The sequence below is a fragment of the Ovis canadensis genome, chromosome 8, assembly GCF_042477335.2.
Source record: "Ovis canadensis isolate MfBH-ARS-UI-01 breed Bighorn chromosome 8, ARS-UI_OviCan_v2, whole genome shotgun sequence".
In the NCBI taxonomy this organism is placed as follows: Eukaryota; Metazoa; Chordata; class Mammalia; order Artiodactyla; family Bovidae; genus Ovis; species Ovis canadensis.
Window position 1 is genome coordinate 74,566,267 of NC_091252.1, and position 21,243 is coordinate 74,587,509.

Sequence of the window (21,243 nt, forward strand, 5' to 3'; positions counted from 1 at the left end):
TGACAGGCTTTTGTCATATCCTCTTGGTGTCAGTTTCCCTCATCTGAGTACAGAATGTCATGATTTGAGGAGAGATAGTACCATGGACTGTGAAGAAAGCTGAGAGCCGAAGAATTGATGCTTTTGAACTGTGGTGTTGGAAAAGACTCTTGAGAGTCCCTTGGACTGCAAGGAGATCCAACCAGTCCATCCTAAAGGAGATCAGTCCTGGGTGTTCTTTGGGAGGAATGATGCTAAAGCTGAAACTCCAATACTTTGGCCACCTCATGCGAAGAGTTGACTCATTGGAAAAGGCTCTGATGCTGGGAGGGATTGGGGGCAGGAGGAGAAGGGGACGACAGAGGATGAGATGGCTGGTTGATCACCAACTCAATGGACATGAGTCTGAGTGAACTCTGGGAGTTGGTGATGGACAGGGAGGCCTGGCATGCTGCGATTCATGGGATCACAAAGAGTCGGACACGACTGAGTGACTGAACTGAACTGAGTACCATGGAATGGTTAGGACAGGCTCTGGACACAAGTCTGCCTGGGTTCAAATCCCAGCTCTGTCACTTATTAGCTGTGAATGTGGACAAGTTATCTGTGCCTTAGCTGCATCATCTTTCAAACAAACAACAATATCTGCCTCATGAAGCTGCTGTACATAGTAAAGTGTCTGGCCTACAGCAAGTACTCTGACATCAGCTCTCCTCATTATCAGGCAATACAAATCACCAAAAAGACAGCCCAGAAACTGGAATTGTGCTGCTGCCTAGATATCAGTATCTCTTTTCTGTTGTTATTGGAGAGATGCTAAACACTCTCACAGATATATTCAATTCAGAATGAAAGGGACTGAGACTGGGACCTCCAGGGCCTTTTCTCAGAAGAGGCTTCATTCAGAAACAGAAGGTCCATATCTTTTGCTACATTTGTCTGACGTGCTACTAAAGCACGCGTTTTTAGAATCGCAGACCACAAATGTAACATGTGAAAGCAAGATGGCCATTGGCACCATCCTGCTGATTTTGAACTTTAAACCTTGCAAAATTAATTCACTCTGGGATATAAACCAATTTGAGGAGAAACAGAGCTAAATAAATAAGTTAGTAGGTACCTAGTTAGGTGCAAGTCATTTTATTTTACATTTAAACTGTGATTTTTAAAATATATTAAAATGATAGCCAGAGAAAAACACTGTATGAGTTTTCTGTTTCTAAATTTTCTTTCAAAATATTAAGACTCTCAAAGACTTCTCTCTCATTGTGTAAGTTTTCTCATTCGTTAGTCCCAATCCTAATACATACAAATGAAATTTTAATATTGGCTCTTCCTCTTATATAGAGGAAAAACTAGGTAATTACTAAATAAATCACTTCTACCTAAACCAAATAATTATAGTTTCAATACCCAGATGTCAAAGAGTAGATTGATGTTTTGGCTTAAACAATATAAGCTCATAATATTTTTTCAAAAATAACTCTCTTTTTTAGAAATCTAACATATGGCAATTGCATTTAAACAATTCTCTTTCCAAAATGTTAACACTTTACAAAGATGAAGAGGAAGCTATGAATGGACTGTGGGCAGGATATACACAAATTTGAAACAAGTACCTGCCTGATCTGTTTCGAAAACGACTAACCCCTCGAGATGTAACACTGCATGCACTCCATGTGTGTAAAATATGAGTTGAAAGAGTCTGTATGGTCATAAAGAATTTACTTCAGAACAAATGTTAAGAATCAGAGACAGAATATTGATCAAAGTTGCATTTACAAAATCATCTGAGATACCACTGTTATCAAAAGTTGGCTTAAAACTCAACATTCAGAAAACTAAGATTATGGCACCTGGTCCCATCACTTCATGGCAAATAGGTGGGGAAACAATGGAAACAGTGATAGACTTTATTTTGGGGGCTCCAAAATCACTGCAGATGGTGACTGCAACCATGAAACTAAAAGGCGCTTGCTCCTTGGAAGAAATGTTATGATCCACTTAGACAGCATATTAAAAAGCAGAGACCTTACTTCCCTGGTGGCTCAGACAGTAAAAAAGCATCTGTCTACAATGCAGGTAGACCTAGGTTCGATCCCTGGGTCGGGAAGTTCCCTGGAGAAGGAAAAGGCAACCCACTCCAGTACTCTTGCCTAGAAAATCCCATGGACGGAGGAGCCTGGTGTCCATGGGGTTGCAAAGAGTCAGACATGACTGAGCGACTTTACTTTTACTTTACTTTGCCAACAAAGGTCCATCTAGTCAAAGCTATGGTTTTTCCAGTAGTCATGTATGGATGTGAGAGTTGGACTATAAAGAACGCTGAAGGCAGAAGAATTGATGCTTTTGAACTGTGGTGTTGGAGAAGACTTTTGAGAGTCCCTTGGACTGCAAAGAGATCCAACCAGTCCATCCTAAAGGAAATCAGTCCTGAATGTTCAATGGAAGGACTGATGTTGAAGCTGAAACTCCAATCCTTTGGCCACCTGATGCAAAGAACTGATTCATTTGAAAAGACCCTGATGCTGGGAAAGACTGAGGACGGGAGGAGAAAGGGATAACAGAGGATGAGATGGTTGGATGGCATCGCTGACTTGATGGACATGAGTTTGAGTAAACTCCAGGAGCTGGCGATGGACAGGGAGGCCTAGCGTGCTGCAGTCCATGGGGTCGCGAAGAGTCAGACACAATGGAGTGGCTGAACTGAACTGAACCCCTCATTAGAATCACAAAATGCCCAAACTGGAAAGGCCCATAGGGGCTATTTTAGTCTCTATTTTACAAACAAGGAAAGGAGGTTTTGAATAAATTGCTCCAATATGCGTTAGAAAATGGCAGAGGTGAAGTCGGACTCAAGTCGCAGGATTCTGAATCCAGTGAGCTTCCCCATCCATTTTAACACTCCTCCCCGTGCTCTAAGAACACAGGGGTACTTGTTAAAATACTGGAGACTCTGGCTCAACAGGCTTTGGAAAGGTCTGGGAATTCGTAACTTTAATGAGAGTTCCAGGCAGTTCTTAAGGTCTGGCTAGTATGGGGAACACTGCTTCATCTCATGCAGTCTCCTTAACCTGAGGTACAATCTGGTCACTCAGCTGTCAGTTTCTATTAATACATTTAGGGACCATCCAGGGATTAGAGGTGGGTGGAGACTTCATTTCCACACCAACATCCTCCCCTAGTATGTGGTATGTTTCAATGAAAGCAAGTCTAATGCCAATTTCACCAGAAATAACAAACATTAATCAGCAGGCATGCAGGCACAAAAAGCCATCACACAACCTGCTCTTAAAAGTGCAGTCAAGTCTCTACTCTGTCTTCTGAATTGACAAGCACCCTGCATGAAAGGTTCATTCTGAGGAAGAAGAAAAGATGTTCTGACATCGGGACCAGTCAACCCTCTGGTTGGGTCAGGGGAACAGTCATTGTGAGGTAGGACAACACGCATCACCCAGAAAGTGATTAGGCTACAGCGTCTGCCTAATACAGACACTACAAACCCAAGCTTGTTTATGTAAAAGTAGTGCTCATACGATCTTTCTGCTGGCTAGCTATCTTGACCACCACTTATCTCACCTACAAAAACTGTATACATTCTACCAAGACTGTCACGTGTGGGTGCACACGCTGAGAACCACACCTACCCCATGGAAGCACGGCTAACAAATACTAAGGTATGAATGGTGCGCCCTAGAATTGTGCAACACAGCAAACCTCCCTGAACTTAGAACACTTCTAGAATCTTCTGAGGGGGAGAACAATCTACTTTTCTGGAACTGTAAGGGAAAAAAAGCCAACAAATCATCTTTTTCCCTATTCTGCTTCAACAATTACATTTTGTATTCACCCAGGAAGCACTGTTAAGGTGAAGTTTGGGACTAAAATCGGAAGACTTGTTTGTCTGTCTGTATATACCTCTTACTAATCCCAGAACTTCCATTTCTTTGTCTGTAAAACAGACACTACAACCTGTCCCTCCTACCTCACCAGGTTTTGAATCAAATAATGGATGTGAAAAACACTCTTTCAATTATAAAAGTGCTACATAGTGTAATGTTATTACTAATTATAAAAAGAAACAAATCACACAGGGTTTAAAAATAAAACAAGGCTGTGAGGTTGAGTGTATACTGATTTCTGCAAAGAAAAGTCTGTTCTGATTGTTTACAGAGCCAAGATGCAACCACCCACATTTCTGGCCACTGTCACGATTTTCAATGGGAACTTATTTTGTCAGCAAAATTAATGACATTTGACTTCTGTGGGGAGAAGTTTTCTGGTAGTTAAGCTCATAACCTTAAAGAGGTAGAGAGTTTACTTTTTCATTTGCTTTTAGAGTAATTGTCTCGTTCTGCAGACTTGCAGCAGTCAGTATACCAGTCCCTCCCAAAGGTTTTGTAATGATTCTTGCTGACACTGAGCACTAAAAAACTAAATATTAGTTCAGTTCAAATGTCGACTGAGGTAGTGCATTCCAGACACTGTTTTAAACTTTAAAACACAGAGATACAGCCACCCTTGACCCTAGGAGCTTGCTATCTAGCAGAAGGGAGCAGAAATGAATAGATTTCGGCCCATACTGGTAAATGTGGGAACAGAGGTATAAAAGAGATGTCCATACTGGATACCATGGGAGCTCTCTCTCCAACCTGGTAGTGTCAGAGGAAGCATTAGGAGAGTCTGTAAGGATAAGCAGGAGGAAAAAAGTCAAGTGTGTTATCCCCAATCATGACAAAAAATTATTTTGGATGACTAACTATGAGACTGTGAGGAATGGCAAACTTCACTAGATACTTCTCAGAATTATTGAGGCAGGGGACTGGCCCACAGGACTAAAATGCTGGTTCTATATTGAAAAGATAACGTGTATCCATTTTTTTCAACAGTTCGCTCACACCTCTGATATGTAGAGACCCATCAGGCCGTGAAATATACACACACCACTGCTACACTCTGGCTTCTGATCAACTGTTAGTTGTTACTTGCTCCTTGGGAGACTCATTACAAGGTTCATCTGACAAGAGGGATGAAATCAACAGTCACCACTATCCTTGGGACTGTTTATGAAATGTATCTAAACTGTTCCCCATTCCCACATGACCCTAAAAGGGATGGGATATAAGCAATGGGTCAGCAGGTGAGCCAATCAGAAGGTCTGGGCTCGAGGCCTGCCTGTGCCATTAGCCCACCACCTAACCTGGCCTTAATCACTTCGACTTTCTTGGACCCCCATGTTAAGCGTTAATGAAAGAGATGACCTTTACAGTCGGTTCCAAGTCTAAATGTCTGTGCCTCCATTCTAATGGAACATGTTATTCTCTACACCTGACTAAAAAGGGACAAAAATTACTTCAAAATGTAGCTTTTACACAGAAATAAGACATTTTAAAAAAGAAGAAAAATCTTACCTGAGTCTAAATAAGATGAATGCATAACATTTCAACTCATTTTAGCATATAAAAAAGTTAAGTGTGTGAAGGTAAAAAAACCATAGAAACACGTTTATAGTTCAGATTTCTTCTCTACATTTGTACTTCTACTCTCAGACATAACTATATTCAATAAAAGCCTTATATCTCCATCACTGAAAAAAAAAAAAAAGATGAGCCAGGTTTTCTGGGATGAAATCAAAGATTCAAAGAAACTTGTGAAAAGTTTTAAAAAGAGTTATTTTAGTCACTAATTAGGATGACCTTAGTTAACTCAGGGAATTGGGGGGGAGCGGATATTTGGCTGCAAATCTTAGCTATTGGTGCATATCTATGAAAAGAGAGAAAAGTGATACATTTAAATGTAAAACAAAACTGTCTAAAGAAGGAATTCTGAAACTTCAGGGAGTTTTTTCTAGTCTTTCAATTCCCACAATAGATCAGTTCACCTAGCAATCAGATCTGCCTCATCACAGCATTCCTCAAGGGTGAAATTCTCCTTCACCTACACACAGACACTACATGGGAAAGGTATAGAAGCAACTCGTGATTATGGGATGACCAGGACTTTCTACTAAGACAATATATCCTAATGCATGGGGTCATTATTCACTTTAAGTAGATATATTCTACTTAGGTCCAACAATTTTGAGACTGATTTTTCTTCTTCTCTGACTTTTTTTTTAGAGGGCAGGGTTGGGATACAGGGAACTCTCCCTCGGTGGGAAGAGCCCACAACGTATAAGGATGTGTTGACAGCAATATCAAAGAGATGAACTGTAAAATGTAAAACCATTATGTGGTAACTTCACAACTTGGAGAAAGATGTATGACAACAAGCAATCTCACTGGTATTAAAGTACTAAAAACGAACTCTTCCAGTTGTAAGGTGGTAAAATATAGTTAACCTTCTCTAGGAAGAAGAAAAAAAAATTAAAACCAGCTATTCAAGACTGCATATGAAGTAATTCGAAGAGACACAGTATTTCATCCTGAGCTGCTGAAATCTAGGCCGTGTGTTACACCTCCCCTCCCACCCTGCAATCCATCTCCACTTTACTCTTCACGTTTAGGATTATGATCAAGTCCACCTACCAAAAGGAGAGAAACCACACAAACATCACGCTTAAAGTTTCTCTATTTTGGGCCAGCAGGAAATTCCAGTTACTTCATTCACTAGAGCTAGTTAAGCTACTGAACCGAAATGCTTGCATGAAGAGATCACTACCTAGGGACAGATACTTGATTTTCAGGGTTGGAGGAGGTCAGACAAGGACGATTGGAATTTTGAGTCTCACTACAAAGTCAAGGACCCCTGAATTACAAAGAACTGGTCGGCTAAGCGGTTAGGGGTCGGCAAGAATTAGCACCAAAAGAGAAAACCCTTAACTAAAAGCATACTTTTATTTTTAAGAGCACCGGTCAGAGAAGTGACCGGCAGCCCCAACACTCTGAGAACCTTTGAGATTTTCACAAACGGATCCTCTTGAAGTCTCGAGGATTAGAATCATCATAAATCCATACCCATCCAGTACCCTGGCTCTTCCAACAGGCTACGTTCCTCTGACCCTTTTCCCACGACCTTGGCTCCTCCTCTGCCGACAGCGCCCCAGGGGCTCCTCTCAGCCTCCTACTCAGAGAGAAGGACCGGACAGACGGACAGCCCAAAGCCATCAGGGCGCCCACTCCATCGAGGCGGCCAGCAACCTTCGGAACCCGAGAGCGCCGCACGCGCCCGCCACCAGCACGGCCACCGGGTCTCAGATCACGCCATCCCCACTCGGGAGCCCGACCCTCGCGCGGGCGGCTCCGAGGCTCAGCGCGGACTCCCGAGAGCCGGCCCGGAGCCGCCAGGGGGCGAGAGGGAGCAGCCAGCCCGGCGCCTCCCCGCCTCGTTCCCTTCCCCCGAGCCTCCCTCCACTCACGGATTTTCACTCGGCGGTGGTCCAGGCGCGCGGTGGCGGCGTGCAGGGCGTCGAGGCGGCGGTGCAGCGCGGCGGTGCGGCGGCCCAGGGCAGCCGCCTGGCTCTCGAGCTCGCCGAAGATGTCCCCGGCGCAGCGCGACAGGTCGGCGAGCTGCGCTAGCAGGCAGACCAGGGCGTGCGAGCTGACCTGCTCCAGCGAGCGGAAGAGCGGCGCGTCCGCCGCCCCGGCCGCCTCGGGCCGGCGCAGCCGCGCGGGCTCCACGGTCCTCTGGTGGAAGGGCATGGCCGGGGGGGCGGCGCGGGAGCGCGGCGGTCAGTCCAGCCCCAATCTGCGCGGGGCGCGAGTCCGCATCCAACACAAAGAAAAGTCCGGGCGGCGGCGGGGCGCTGAGGGCCGGCGGAGCTCCTGCCCGCCGGGGAGCAGCGAGGCGAGCGGGCGGGACGGACCGACGGGCGGGCGGCGAAGAAGGGAGAGGCGGCCGCCCGGGGAGCCGCGGCGAAGGGCTCCGGGGGGTCCGAGTGGCGGCCGCCTGGCGCCCGGCGGCGACCTTCCAGCCGCCGGGGCTCCCGAGCCGCGCGGCCAGAGGAAGTTCGGGAGCAGCTCCCGAGCTGGGGGCGCGGCGGCGAGTTGGAGACGCGAGTCCCGCTGAAGTTTGCAGGGAGGCAGGAAAGAGCCGGCGGCTCCTTCCCTCCCTCCCGATTGGAGAGGGAGGAGGAAGCGGGGGAAGTGCCGCCGACACCGGGCAAGAGGGAGGGGAGGCGAGAGAAAGGAAAGGGGGAGGAGAAAAGGGCCGGCCCGGGGAACCACCTGCGGCTCCCGCGGCCGCCGCGCCCGGCGCCCGCGGGGAGGTGGTGGCCCCGCGCCTGGGCGCACCCTGGCCGGCCGGGCACTGTCGCCGGGTCCCGGGTCTCCGATGTCTCTGCCACACTTCCCGCCAGAGCCTCCCGGCGGCTGGACAGAGCCTTCGACCGCCCCCGGCCCAGTGCGGGGAGGGCTGGGCCCCGCGGGGGCGGAGGCGGCAAGCCCAGCTGCGGCTGCTCACCTGCGCTTCTGCCCGCGAGGCCCAGGTCAGCGCACCCCCACCCCGCGGGGACACCCCGGGGCCTCTGTGGGTCCCCAGGAGTTCTCCAGTCCCCCCAGTGGAAAGCGGCCAGGGCTTCCGGGCTGCTGTGGTGGATCTAAATGAGGACATCGTTAGATCGTCCAGTGGCTAGTGGTTTTGTAACAGACAAGGAGTGCGCGCCTCCAAATTAGGGGCAGGAGGAGGACTCTAAGGACTTCTTTTTGCAGGGGGGCTTCAAGTGTTTGTTGGCAAGATGGCTCCTCCCTTGCCTCCCTCCCTTCCCATCTGGAAAGGTCCTGGCTGTAAATGTGCCGAACCTGGGTTTCTTCCCCTGGGGGGGTGGGGGTGAGGGGTGTGTGTGTGTTGGGAAAGTGGGGAACGCAAGGGGATAAGGGGCGGATCAGAACCTAGAACCCTGAATTATGTACCTGGGAGACATTTAGTTAAATGCTACTGAGGTCATGGCCGTAGAACACCCCACTGACTCAAACCTTCTGGTTAGAAGCGTTTTCGGAGTCCAGTACCCCGAAGCCAAAACCCGGCTGGCCTCATCGCTATGTTTGCTCAGCAAAGGGATCTCGGTTCTTTGGTTTCTGCCCCCCAAGTGACCCGAATTGCCGTGCTGTTGGGCTGCAGTTTGGGAATCAGTCTCCCAGAGCGGTGCTAATTGTACTACAGAGTGGCTCCCCTTTCTCTAGAGAGATATGAGTGCAAGACCAACAGGCCTGAGAGAGCCCTCCAGATGAAAGTTAGTGAACAGAAATGGGTTTTGGTCTTTTTCCCTTGTTGTACAACTGATCATTTTTCACAATAGGGACGAATAACGATCTCATAATCACCCACTCTGACCACCTTTGTGGTGTTCTGAGGCACAAAGGAACTGCTGCTCTCCCTGAAAAAAAAAAGAAATCCTTTGAAATTTATGAAGCACTGTATAAACATCAGGTACAGTATAAAAGTGTGCGATTGCCACAAGAAGTATTTGCTGAGCGCCTGTGTGTGAAGCATGGGCTAGAAATAAAAGTACCGTCAGCAAAGCTGACTCCTTCCCACCCATTAGGGTGCTCCCAGTGCAAGGGACCAGAAATAACGTGCTGAATTCACAGACCTACAATTCACCTAAGGTATACAGTTCAGTGGCTTTTTTTTTTTTTTGTATATTCACAGTGTTAGTACATGAATAGATATTGGAATATTCATAGAGAAAACATGAAATGATGCTCAAAAACTAATTAGATGAAGCAATATTATTAAAACACTTTTCCCTTAAATAAATGCTTGAAAGCCAGGTCTGGCTCAAGATGCCACTATGAGAACCATGACACTGCCTGCCTCAGTGGGCCATCTCCACCCCTCTGCTGCTGACAGAACTCGCCTTGTGTACTGGTATGTCCAGCCTCTGAAATAAGTCATAATCTTTCTGTCCCATCCTGTTCTGACAGTTAGTGGTCAGGTGTGACCCAACTATAAGCCAATAAATTTTAAGGGGAAGTGGGAGGCTTCAAGAAATATTCACCTCCTTGATGAGACGAGAAAGAAAAGAAGGCTCTCTCATTCTCCCCTCTCTGGTCAAACCCTGCCTCCTGCCTTTGAATGTACTCAGATCATGATGGAATGTCTGAAACAGTGGCAGGATCTCGAGGCCATGAGAGACAGCCCTGGAGAATAAAAGCCATCATGCAAATACTGCACTTACCCCATAAGGATGACCCTGTATGCCCTTAAGTGCTTCCCAGGGGGCACTAGTGGTAAAGAACCCACCTGCCAATGCAGGAGACATAAGAGACAGGTTCGATCCCTGGGTTGGGAAGATCCCCTGGAGGAGGACTTGGCAATCCACTGCAGCATTTGTGCCTGGAGAATCCCATGGACAGAGGATCCTGGCAGCCAACTGTCCATAGAACTGCAGAGTCAGACACGACTGAAGCGACTTAACACACATATATGCACTTCAAGTAAATCCTTGTGGTCTGGGGACCAGGAACAATAGCATCACCTGTGATCTTGTTAGACCTACAGAATCTCAGGCCTCAGACTGACTGAATCTAGTTTAACAAGCTCCCCAGGTGATTCAGATGTATTTACAGTTTGAGAAGCACTAGCTAAACTCCTGTGGGGTGAATTTTCCTTTTACTTCAGTCAAATGCATAGGAATTTATGAAGAGAAAAAATAGTGGGTGATCAAGGGATTGAAGATTCTGGAGAGAATTAAGTGAGTATGGAAGGATGAGATCAAGAATACAGATGAAGTTGCCAGATGGCCTAGGTGTCCAATAAGGAGAGAGCAAAAATCATCTGTTTGGAGCGGATATAAGAAAGAGGAAATGGTGGGGAGTTTCTTAGCAACTCAACAAGTGGTGGATATAAGAATTACTGAATAAGAGCTTAGGTGAACTGGATGACTTGTGTACGAGGTACATGAATCTAACTTTCCCTGCACTCTAGAAGCCCCGAAGCAGAACACATGGTTGCAAATTAGCACAGTGGGAATTTCAGGGGGATCAAGGTCACAATTAAGATCATCATTAAAAGGTTGACTGTGGAGTATCCAGTTGATTAAAGAATGCAGTGGACAAATTAAATAAATGGCCTGAGTTCCATGGGAGAGTTTCAAGCATGCAGTCCTGGGTTGGCCCAGGACTTCATGGAATGGGCCTGAAAAGTGGCTGCAGAGAAATATCAGGGAAAAAAAAAAAAAAGGCAAGAACGTCACGATTAGAGAAGGGGGCACCAAATATGAAATCTCAGAACAATGACTTATGATTATGTGAATGGAGAAAGGAAATGTCCTTAGTAAGAAAGGCAAGCAAACTGCATCAACTATGTCTTCTTGATAATTATCCAAAAGGCAAAACTTAAAATCTGTCTTTAATGGTGCACACTCAGTTGCTTGAGTCATGTCTGACTCTTTAAGACCCCATGGACTGTAACCCACCAGGCTTATCTGTCCATGGAATTTTCCAGACAAGAATACTAGAGTGGGTTGCTATTTCCTTCTCCAGGGAATCTTTCCGACCCAGGGATCAAACCCATGTCTCCTGCATCTCCTTTATTGGCAAGTGGATTCTTTACCACTGAGCCACCTGGGAAGTCCTTAAATCTTAACCAAAAAGGACTCAAACCTTAAATGATAATACATATGGGCCTTTACCTCAGGGTTTATGATAAAAATTGACACCAACTAATACAGTTTCCTAGGCTGCCATAACAACTTACAAACTGGAGGCCTTAAAACAACAGAACTTTATTGTCTCACTGTTCCAAAAGCTAGAAAGATGAAATCAAGGTGACAGTAGGGCCCTGCTCTCTCTGAACCTGTCAAGGAGAATCCTCTCTTGCCTCTTCTGGCTTCTGTATTTGCCAGCAACCTCTGGGGTCCCTTCACTTAGAGGTGGAGGCCCCGGTCCGATTGCCGCTGCCGTGGCCACGTTCTCCCCATCTTGTGAGGACACCAGGCGTACAGGATTCAGGGCCCAGGGCACACCCTACTCCAGTAAGAGGGCTTCCCAGGTGGCGCTAGTGGCAAAGAACACACCTGTCAATGCTGGAGACAGAGACACAGGTTCAGTCCCTGGGCTATAATGATGCCCTGGAGGGGGGCATAGCAACCCACTCCAGTGTTTTTGCCTGGAGAATCCCAGGGATGGGGGAGCCTGGTGGGCTGCCGTCTATGGGGTCGCACAGGGTCGGACACGACTGAAGTGACTTAGCAGCAGCAGCAGCAGAAATTTCTCCCTAGTCAGTTTGGAGACTTCTATGAACCCAGAAGAGTCTTCCACTTTTAATAAACAATGGCAGGCAAGTGGTAATTTTCCCCAAATTAAAAATGGCACTGGTCTTTGATTAGCCAGAGAGATCTTCTTCAAATGCAATTCTGATTATGGCCCAAAAACCTTCAAAGCTTTTCCAAAGTCTCTAGGATTACCCTTAATATGGGGCTTAAAGCTATGAGGGTGTGGTCCTGCCTTTCTCTCCAGCCTCTATTTCCTGCTTCCTCTCTCCCAGCCACCTGAGAGTCTTTACCTGTTAGTCGGGTGGGTTGGATGTACAAACTCAAAGTTTTCTTCAGTTAAAGATCTCACCTTCCTTTCCCCTCCCCTACCTCTTCTCTTCTTCATAGTTATCTTGGCGCCCCCTTCAGATGCTCACTCACATCACTTCCTTGACTAAGCCTGCCCTCACCTCCCCAACCAGATAGGGTCTGCTTTAGTATTAGGTACCGTACTCCCTGAATACATGAGAGTTTGTATTTATATATTCAGGTTATTTTAAAATAAATATCTATATTAGTCATGGCTCTGAAAGGAAATAAATCAACCTCAGATAGTTCAATTAAGCGCACTGAATCAAAAGACAATATTACAGAGGTGTGAGCAGGTTAAGAGAGGCAACAATGGATGTCAAAACACCCAGGGACTAGTCTTTGGATCACCTGAGTTTGAGGGGTGTCAGGGGAACACCACCCTGATTCCCCTCCAGGACTGACCTCATCCATTAGCAGCTGGGAGTACTGGTGGCCAACCAGCATTAGCCAAATCTCTCTTTGGGACTTATCCTCCAGTAAAAGAACCTTCTTACTGAAGACGTCCTTTAACACACCCAATAACTGGTCTACTTGGAGTTACAGGATCTGCCCACTTGCCCCCTTCCCTGTATACCCCCGTCTGACAACTGCAGGGCCATCCTAACTCATTCTGCCCTGTCCTGCTTCCCTCATCTCCCCACCCCTAGTGGCAACTCCAAGAGCGCTCACTCACTAGGCCTCCTACAGACACAATGTTGGAGTCTGTTTCTCATGGAACCTGACCTGGAAAAAAGGCCAAGGGGAAGGAAGCGTTCGCCAAGCACCATATGAGCTGGGACCATGAAGAAGAAGAGGTCACCTGCAACCTAGAGAAGTGCATTAACTGCCAAAATATAGCCCCTGACCAGGAAGGAAGCAGGGGAGAAATAGCTCAACCTCTCCTCTCCCTCCCTGTCAATTTCTTGCCTTACTTCCCATTGCTGGGAAGCCAGCCCAATATCCCAGGCTAGAACAGATCAGGTAATAGATGGGGTGGGCAGAGGGGAACAGATGCAAATAGAGGTTAATCAGAACAACCCACATTTTTGCTCCTCAGTATCCCTTTTCACTCGTCCCTCAAATGAAGAAACTCTGTCCCCCATGTGGAAAACGCCCCTAGCTATTATCAGCCTCAGGGTGATATCAATTCAGGTTTGTTCTGAGCAGGACCTAAACTGCAATGTTGTCTACCTTTAGTACCTCATATGGGGAAGCAGGAAAGGAGGAAGATAAAGACAAAATCAGTATAAGTTATGCAGCCACCTCTATAGCTAATCATGGGGTCTAAACTGATAACTGCAACTCTTCTACCATCCACTCCCTGTTCTCTTTACTCTTGGTCAGCATATGTCAGGGCAAAACAAAACCATCCCTGCGGCATCCCGTTGTTCTGATGACAGCAGTTTTCCATTGACTGTTTTGTGTAGCAACAACCAAATTTCTCCTTAGTAAGTGACCAATAGCTCCAGTGGCAAGAGGAGTCCCAAATAACCAAGAAGGTCACCTTAGCTTCCAATATAGTGAAATCACAGCTCTGTCCTCCAACAGAACATTGGCTGTCTTCCCCCTTGTGAATGAGGAATTACAGTGAGGAGCCAGTTGGCAAGGGAGACTGAAGATGCTGAGAGATGCTCAGGTAAGGGGATAGATATCAAATAGGAAATAACCAGCGCAGTGAGAAGAAAGAGAAGGGGCTGCCACCAGGGAAAGCAGGGGTAAGGAGAGTTTGCCAGCTATATAAGATATGAAATAGATCATAGATGAGTTGTGACTATAACAAGTTAAAAATAATTATGCCTGTTGGCAGATGATCCAGACAACATCCAACAAGTAGTTAGAATGTAATGCTCAAGTGAGAAGAAGCTGGAAAATATGCCTGGGGGCAGATGTTCATAGCGGGTGAGAAGCAAAACTCAGGAAGTAGATAAGATTTAGAGTCAACAAAACTTGATGGTGCAGCCTCACAGAAGCTTCCTCAGGGCCATTTTCATCCTCACAACACAGGAGCATAGTAAGATTGCTTCTGTTTTTTGAGATGAACAAATGGATTCAGAAAGATGAGTGACTTTCTCAAAATTGCACAGAAGCAAGGAGCCTGGGTCTCTAGGGAATCTCACCAAGGGAGAGAGAAAAGACAGAGCATTGTATTTCTGAGCATTCTGAGTACTGGGGCACGTGTGCCTATTATCTCACTTGATCCTCATGTAATCTGAAGGTAAGTTTTATTGTACCCACTTTACTGATGGGCACAGTTAAGTACTTTGCCTAAGAACTCAAAGCTAGGAAGCAATAGCGTCAGAATCTGAGTCCAGGTCAGACACAGGATCCCTAATTGTTCAACTGTGTCATACCAGGTGGGCCTGGAATACATTTAACTGATGAAAAGAAACAAGATTCATAAAACCAGAAAAGAGTCCCTCAGTCCAAAAATAGCCTAGTATCTTAGAAGTCAAGGGGAGACATTTTCACTGGGAGAAGATAGAATACCATGGAAAACACAGTGGGCTCTACTAGTTCCAGAAACGCTACAAGCTGGCTGCGAGACCCCATACCAACCTCTTAGCTTATGTGGGCCACTACTTCCTCACAATGAACAGTACAGAGGCTTCTCCTCTACCTCCAGCGTGCGTGTGAAAGTCCCTGAGTCGTGTCTAACTCTTTGGGACCCCGTGGCCTGTAGCCTGCCAGGCTCCTCTGTCCATGGAATTCTCCAGGCCAGAATACTAGAGTGGGTAGCTGTTCCCTTCTCCAGGGAATCTTCCCACCCCAGGGATTGAACCCAGGTCTCCTGCACTGCAGGCAGATTCTTTACCTGAGCCACCAGGGAAGCCCTACCTCCAGACCTCCCTGTATACATACTCATCATTTCCTCCGTCTCCAGGTGGACAGTTTACTTACTTGTGCTTAAGAAGGATTCATCTGTTCCTGCATCTCTGTCACTTTGCTCCTACAATCGCCGCTCTTTAGAATCTTCGTTCTCTCTGCCTCTCCACTTGCTGCGTAAGCATTTAAAACACACTCAAGGGTGTGTTGATTTGGGAGAATGACATTCTAACATGTATACTATCATGTGAATTGAATTGCCAGTCTATGTCTGACGCAGGATGCAGCATGCTTGGGGCTGGTGCATGGGGATGACCCAGAAAGATGTTCTGGGGAGGGAGGTGGGAGGGGGGTTCATGTTTGGGAATGCATGTAAGAATTAAAGATTTTAAAATTTAAAAAATAAAAAACTAAAAAAAAAAAAAAAAAAACACACTCAAATCTTGCAAGAATACCAGAGTGGGTTGCCATGCCCTCCTCCAGGGGATCTTCCAGACCCAGACCCAGGGATTGAATCTGCAACTCCTGCAGCTCCAGCATTGCCTGCAGATTCTTTACCACTGAGTCACCAGGGAAGCCCACATGGTTTGTTGGTACTTAATAAATGTTTGCTATGTACCTAGATCTCAATCTCTTTATTTCTTTTTTCTTCCTTCTTTCCTTTTCTTCTCCTTGTTCTTCCCTCCCTCTCCCCTCTCTTTCTTCCTTCTTCCCTCCCTCAAACCCATTTGCTCAATTGATAAAGAACATTTCAACCTGAAAGTCTTACAGAACTGTCTAGAACTGAGCTCATCTACTTCAGCACCCCAACCTCCTCTTCGTTTAGCATTTCTTACACCTGAACTCCTCCTTACAACATGCCACTAAGTCCTCCATCCAGAATAACAGCAATCTATTAACATCATTTTGGGGATATAGATGTTCAACTGGCTACAGATCTGCCACCCAAATTATATCCCTCCATCTTGTCTTCAGGGATATCATGGGAGTCTTCCAAAGGCTTTACCAAAATCACACTGCCATTCTTCTGTACCAAGTAATCACCTCAAGAAGAAATGAAGGAGCTGTGACTCAGGGAGAGAAAACAGCTACAGAAAATGAAATGCAGCAAATAAATAGCCTTTAAAATCTCAACCAGAGCAGTTAGAAATAACTTCTTTAAAGTTATTTGACTGTACTATATGAATTTTACAAAAAGCAAGGTAAAAGAAAACCTGAATCAGAATCAGGGCAGAAACGTCTCTCTTAGCTAATGTCAACATGTTATTGAAGAGATTGGAAGTACCAGAATTATACTACGTGTTATTTTAGCTTGTTGCTTTCATATTTATCCTTTGGTAAACTGGTTAGTAAATGGTTTCAGTTTCTTTCCATAGTTTGGATTACTCCCTGCAGAGCTGTTTGGACCCGGCAGCATTTCAAAAATTCAGCTGGCCTTCGTCAACTGACAATACAAGAAACAGCTTATAAGCCCATTATTTTTGTTTTCTATGAATATTGTTTACTACAGTTTCACTTGAGAAATTCATTTTAAACCTTGTGTTAGGAAAAGCATTGCTTCCTAGAAGAAATGAGTGCTTTTTTCTCTCACAGTTACTTTAAAAAACTGTTAACTGACCATAGGGTCTTTTAGGTTCTATGAAGCTTCAAGACAAATTTATTGTCCTTTTACAGATCTGTGCCCTCCTGGCCAGATGTGTGCATGTGTGCTACGTCCCTTCAGTCACGTTTGACTCTGTGTGACGCTATGGACTGTAGCCCACCAGGCTCCTCTGTCCATTTGATTCTCTAAGCAAGATTACTGGAGTGGGTTGCCATGAACTCCTCCAGGGGATCTTTCCAACCCAGGGATCGAACCCATGTCTCTTACTTTTCCTGCATTGGCAGGCATGTCCTTTATCACTAGCGCCACCTGGGAAGCCCCCCTGGCCAGGATATATGTGTTATATTTGCTTCCAATCTCACCATCACAATTATTAACTTTCCACTCTATTTTCCATAACTATACTTTTTTTAAAAAAAAATTCTCTTTATTTACATTTTTACATGTGTATCCATTGAGCTGCCTCAAATTCTTGGTTGAAAAATATGAAGTGTGCATTAAATGTTAATTAATTATGAGTTAATTATATAATATGAGTGCTATTATTCCCAACTAACCCATTATTATTTTTATTAAAAGTTTAAAAATTTGTTGTTCCAGTTTTGAAGTGAAGTGAAAGCCACTCAGCCATGTCCAACTCTTTGTGACCCTGTGGACTGTAGCCCTGTTGGCTCCTCTGTCCATGGGGGTTCTCCAGGCAAGGATACTGGAGTGAGTTGCCATGCCCTTCTCCAAGGGATCTTCCCAACCCAGGAATTAAACCCAGGCCTCCTGCATTGCAGGCAGATTATTTATCAACTGAGCCACCAGGAAAGCTCCAATGAGAACATAATTAATATATACCACTGCTAAGTTTAAGGTGTATAGCATAATGATTTGACTTACATCATCATGAAATGAAGACCACAAGATGTTTAGTGAACATCCATCATCTCATATAGATAGAACATCAAAGAAATAGAAAAAAAATGTTTTTCCTTTTGATGTAGATTCTTAGGATTTACTCTCTTAATAACTTTCATGTAGAAGGGACAGCAGGGTTAATTATATTTATCATGTTGTACATCACATCCCTAGTACTGTCTGTTTGTACTTATCCTCTTATTATTTTTAATGTTCTTAGGTTGTAAAGATAATTTACGCATGATCGAGGAGGGTTACCTGAACCAATTGCAGAAACCACCTTGCTGCCCAGTCTGGACAGACCTAACAAGTCCCATCCCATCTGAAGGCAACAGATCATCTTATCCACACAGCTGACATCTCCCTTTCCCAGTGTCCCTGCTCTAAATGTGGTATCAAAAGATGACAAGATCAGTGAGATTAATTTATTATTCAGCAAATTCACATTATTTTCCTTCTTCAGTATCCAATTGAAAATCCTAATTTATGCCTCTTTCCTCCCCTTCCTCCATTATCTGATCATTTAGTTATTTCATTCTTCACCTTCAAAAAGGAGAAATGGGTTGGAAATAAACTAAATGTCCACCAACAGATGAATGGATAAAGAATACAATGGAATACTACTCAGTCATAAAGAATAAAATAATGCCACTTGGATGGACCTAGAGATTATCATACTAAGTGAAGTAAGTCAGGAAAAGACAAATACCACATGGTATTATTTATATATGGAATCTAAATATGAGGCTAATAAACTTATTTATGAAACAGAAACAGGTTCACAGACTTACAGGACAGACTTGTGGTTGCCAAGGATGGAGTGGGAGAGGGATGGATTGGGAGTTTGGGGTTAGTGGATGTGAACTATCATATACAGTATGGATAAACAACAAGGTCCTGCTATATGGCACAGGGAACTATATTCAACATCCAGTGATAAACCATAATGGGAAAAAATATGAAAGAGAATGTATATATTTTAACTAAATCACAGTGGAAATTAATATAGCATTGTAAATCAACTATATTTCAATAAAATAAAATTTAAAAAAGAAAATGGGAAAAGCATGATCAATTATTAGGCTATTAAAATTATGTACCTGAGACAAGAAAAAATTGAGAGACCAAATCCTTATAGTCAAAAAGGGAAATTAACAATGTTCTTATTTCAGGAGGTTCTGAAGTTTCTTCTAGAATTATCTACAGAGATTACTTGTATTTCCTACATGCAGTAAATATCTAAATTGTCCACTTCTTTTTGATCTTGGAGATCTAAGAAGCATGGTCAGGAAAATTGTTCTTTCTCTGTTGTAAAATTATTTTAAGTTTAGGCTCCTTGCTTTACTTTTTTTCTTTCCACTTTCAACCACTACTTAAACCTAATATATTAATGGAATGTTCTTTGAGAAAGTAATTATGTAAATACTAGCAAGTTAAAATTATCTTGAAAAAATCTACTCCAAGGGAAAAAATGCTTTCATATATACATGTATATTATATATATATATAATCCTTTGTTTCTATTTCCTCATACTTGTGAAAGTGATATTGGCTACTTCCTTTAAAAAATGGTAAAATTTTTAGTTATTGTATCATGCTTCAATAAATAGACATAATAAGGGACATTGTCAATAATAGAATAATTCATCATCTTATGTAGGTAACTGATTATTTATAATATTACCTGTCCCCAGGGATCAAACCCAAAGAGCCTTTTCATGAATTTGGAAAAGTGGGGCATTCTCAGAAGCTTTCACAATAATATACATTTAGCCAGAAGTGAATTTGCTGTGAAGGTAACAAGGCTGAGGCCTAAGGTCTCCTCACTAGATTTTTCCTCGACCTTGTGAGGGAACCTTTCCATTGTGTTCATTGGGTCATATATTTTTGTAAAGTTTGTAAAAATCAATTGTTTGGCCTTTTTTTTTCTTTTTTTCTCAAAGAGGAACTCCAAAATTGCCTAAGTTTTGGACTACATAAAATCTGATTTACGCCTCATCTCAATGGAAAGCAACCTAGCAATCTGTTTTCCTCCAAAGTAAGATTGTAAGTACAGCAAACCAACTCTTCTGTAAAATACTGATTTAATTGCATGCTGGTGGTGGTTTAGTTGCTAAATCATGTCTGACTCTTGTGACTGCATGGACTGTAGCCCGCCAGGCTCCTCTGTCCATGGGATTTCCCAGGCAAGAATACTGGAGTGGGTTGCCATTTCCTTCTCCTGGGGATCTTGCCAACCCAGGGATAAAACCTGTGTCTCCTGCTCGACAGGCAGATTCTTTACCACTGAGCCACCTGGGAAGCCCTTTAATTGCATAAGACTGAGGGGAAAAAAAAATGTGTGTTCATTTGAGTCATTATACTAGACTATTTTGAAAGTAATATTTGGAAAAAATGTCCTATTTAATATTCAACTAAGTCCAGCTGTAATTTGGGCCATTAGCATTTAGCTTCTATTAATAATTAAACCATAACTCACATTTCCTAATAAATTAGAAGAGCTTGGCAATAATTCAATATACAATTAACATTTCACAGACATCCAGATTTTTCTTTTAATGTATGCCCATAAAGAGGTGAAATAATATGTCTCCTCTAGCATTTCCCTTTCGAGAAAAATTATATTTTTAAAAAGCTTACATAAACAATTACATGTCCATTATAACCATTTCATAAGGGAGGCTAATATTTCATCAAATCAGGATAATTAGGACATATAAGCATCTTTCATTACAGTGTAATCTTTCTGTCACTGAAATGCAGCACTTATAATCCTAAACGATGCTTGCTAATCTTGGCCACAAGGAAGTTAAAGGAAAGGTAATTCATAAACCAACTCAGAAAGGATATTCCTAAGACACCTCAGTACACCAAACCACCTAGATTCCTGTGGGCCACAGTCAACACCCCAAATTATGAGAAACAGACAGGCAACCAAAGGGAAATATAAAGTACAATTCTGAGCAAGTTATAATTTTATCCCTTGTAGTTTGTGCCTCTCAGCCATCAAGTGGCCTAACTGTGCAAGATCTGTAGCTTCCAAATGGCTCCTTGAAATGTGTTGCAGGCATCCAGCCTCAAGCTCACAAATGCCACCGAGCATAATGCCCTGAAGCTCTCATAAGTGCTACCCATGGAATTTTCCTCTGGAGCGAGTTGCCATTTCCTACTCCAGGGCATCTTCCCATCCCAAGGACTGAACCCCCATCTTGGTGTCTCCTGCATTAGCAGATTCTTTACAACCAGCACCACCTGCGAAGCCCCTCTTTAGAGGGCACTTAGACCTGAATTATGGTTGATTCTACAGTTAAAATAAGATTCAGTGGTGTGTTTCTGTACCTTGGGAGTGAAGAGATTAAGTCAAGGTCAAGCACAAGGTCTCAACTTGAGGTCAGGCAGAGGGAGAGGAGAGAGCAGACAATACCAGAAAGCATCCTGATGTCAGAGTTAC

At 44.2% G+C, this 21,243-nt stretch overlaps 1 protein-coding gene across 1 annotated transcript; it reads left to right on the top strand.

Moving 5' to 3' along the window:
- The first annotated feature begins 5,107 nt into the window (after window positions 1-5,107).
- LOC138444653 (uncharacterized) lies at window positions 5,108-18,849 on the top strand. The gene is made up of 6 exons (XM_069597991.1): window positions 5,108-5,119; window positions 6,944-7,478; window positions 9,215-9,345; window positions 9,686-9,786; window positions 15,345-15,463; window positions 18,013-18,849. Exons 1-6 carry the CDS (start codon window positions 5,108-5,110, stop codon window positions 18,147-18,149), a joined length of 1,035 nt encoding a protein of 344 aa, XP_069454092.1. The 3' UTR covers window positions 18,150-18,849.
- Window positions 18,850-21,243: the final 2,394 nt, after the last annotated feature.